The sequence below is a fragment of the Aplysia californica genome, unplaced genomic scaffold (assembly GCF_000002075.1).
Source record: "Aplysia californica isolate F4 #8 unplaced genomic scaffold, AplCal3.0 scaffold00803, whole genome shotgun sequence".
Classification (NCBI taxonomy): domain Eukaryota; kingdom Metazoa; phylum Mollusca; class Gastropoda; order Aplysiida; family Aplysiidae; genus Aplysia; species Aplysia californica.
This window is the reverse complement of record NW_004798073.1, coordinates 280,873-282,420: the sequence shown is the minus strand read 5'-3', so window position 1 is coordinate 282,420 and position 1,548 is coordinate 280,873. Positions and strand designations below refer to the sequence as shown.

The following is a 1,548-nucleotide window of genomic DNA, read 5'->3' as shown; positions in this document are numbered from 1 at the left end:
AGTTTCCCCCTTACATTTATGGCTACCTAATCAATGTCTCCGTGTTTAGGTTATAATTTTAAATTATAATAATATTAACAATGCTGCTCCTCGATTAACTTCAAATCTGTAATAAACACCAAGTGAGTGCTCTTTCTTTTAAATGGCTTATGTCTTGTCTGGTAACGCGTTACCTTTCTAGCACGTCTAATGATGCTGATGAAGTTTATCGGTTTTATTTTTTGTTGTAAATATTATTTTATCTTGTAAACACAGAGAAAAGACAAGGCTCCACCATCAAAGACCTGGACAAAATCGACATTTACATCCCTTTCGAGTTCTCCCCCTTTGACCTCGACGTCACGCCGGACACACTGCCCTCTGGCACTAGGTTCCTGGCCAAGGGAAGTAACCCACGTCTGCTCAGCGCCACAGACCTGAAGCCTGCGATAGCCGAGCTGAAACAGTTCGGAGAATCCTTCATGGAGCACTGGGGGGACGCAGCCTCGGCCACGACTACGTCAGAGAAAGGAAAACAGTTTGAAGATGATGAGATTTTTATGGAGACTCAGGGTAAGCTGACTTATTGCTATCATTTTCTTCTTCCTTCTTTCCTTTCTTTCTTTCTTTCTTTCTTTCTTTCTTTGTTTGTTTGTTTGTTTGTTTGTTTGTTTGTTTGTTTGTTTGTTTGTTTGTTTGTTTCTTTGTTTCTTTCTCTTTCTTTCTTTCTTTCTTTCTTTCTTTCTTTCATTCTTTTTTTCTTTCATTCTTTCTTTTTGTCTGTCTGTCTGTCTGTCTGTTTGTTTGTCTGTCTGTCTTTCTTTCTTTCTGTCTTTCTTTCTTTCTTTCTTTCTTTCTTTCTTTCTTCCTTTCTGTCTTTCTTTCTTGGAGTCTGCCTGCCTGTCTGTCTGTCTGTTTATTTTTTCCGAGAGGGGGGCGGGATAAATTTCGACCTCTTATTCAGAAAGATTGTTAAAAGTGTCTTTTTGACATGATGACTGCATGGCCCCAGAGAGAGCGGAGTCCTCTGATGTGCATTCTACATCAAGGAATTTCCAAATAAAAGGCGTCATCATCATCATCCTTATCATCATCATCAATTATTGTTATTATTATTATTATTATTATTATTATTATTATTATTATTATTATTATTATTAATTTCATTACTTATTAATCATTACAATTATAATTATTGCTGCCACAACCTCAGGCCATACCATAACCTAAATAAGTCCCCCCTCGTTGCCTTGTGGCGAAAACATAGACGGTCACATTTGTCTTCTTTTTGAGTCCAGTGACCTCCACAAATCTCGATGACTGCCCGATGGGTTAAAAGTAGACGCACTGTAGTGTGAATAATGCTATATTGAGGTCTACGCTCACCGTTCTAACGTCGAGTACACTCTCACGATTATGTCACTCATTGTGGCAAGATTGTTTTTCTGTTAAGCTAACTTGACTTGATCGGATTTCTTATTTGTTTGTTTTTTTCTTCTTTTGTTTTTTTATAGTTTAGTTTTGGAGCCAGTTTTCAAGTAAACAACTCTCAAGATAATTTAGACATCG

The 1,548-nt window shown here is 37.3% G+C and overlaps 1 protein-coding gene across 1 annotated transcript in view; it reads left to right on the top strand.

Annotated features, from left to right (window-relative positions):
- Positions 1-1,548, top strand: part of LOC101846842 (microtubule-associated protein futsch) — a gene marked incomplete at both ends in the record, with an annotated part of 162,335 nt that overhangs the window by 3,111 nt on the left and 157,676 nt on the right. Inside the window, 1 exon segment of the mRNA XM_013088746.2 lies at positions 256-552. Within this exon segment, the coding sequence (XP_012944200.1) occupies positions 256-552 (297 nt within the window).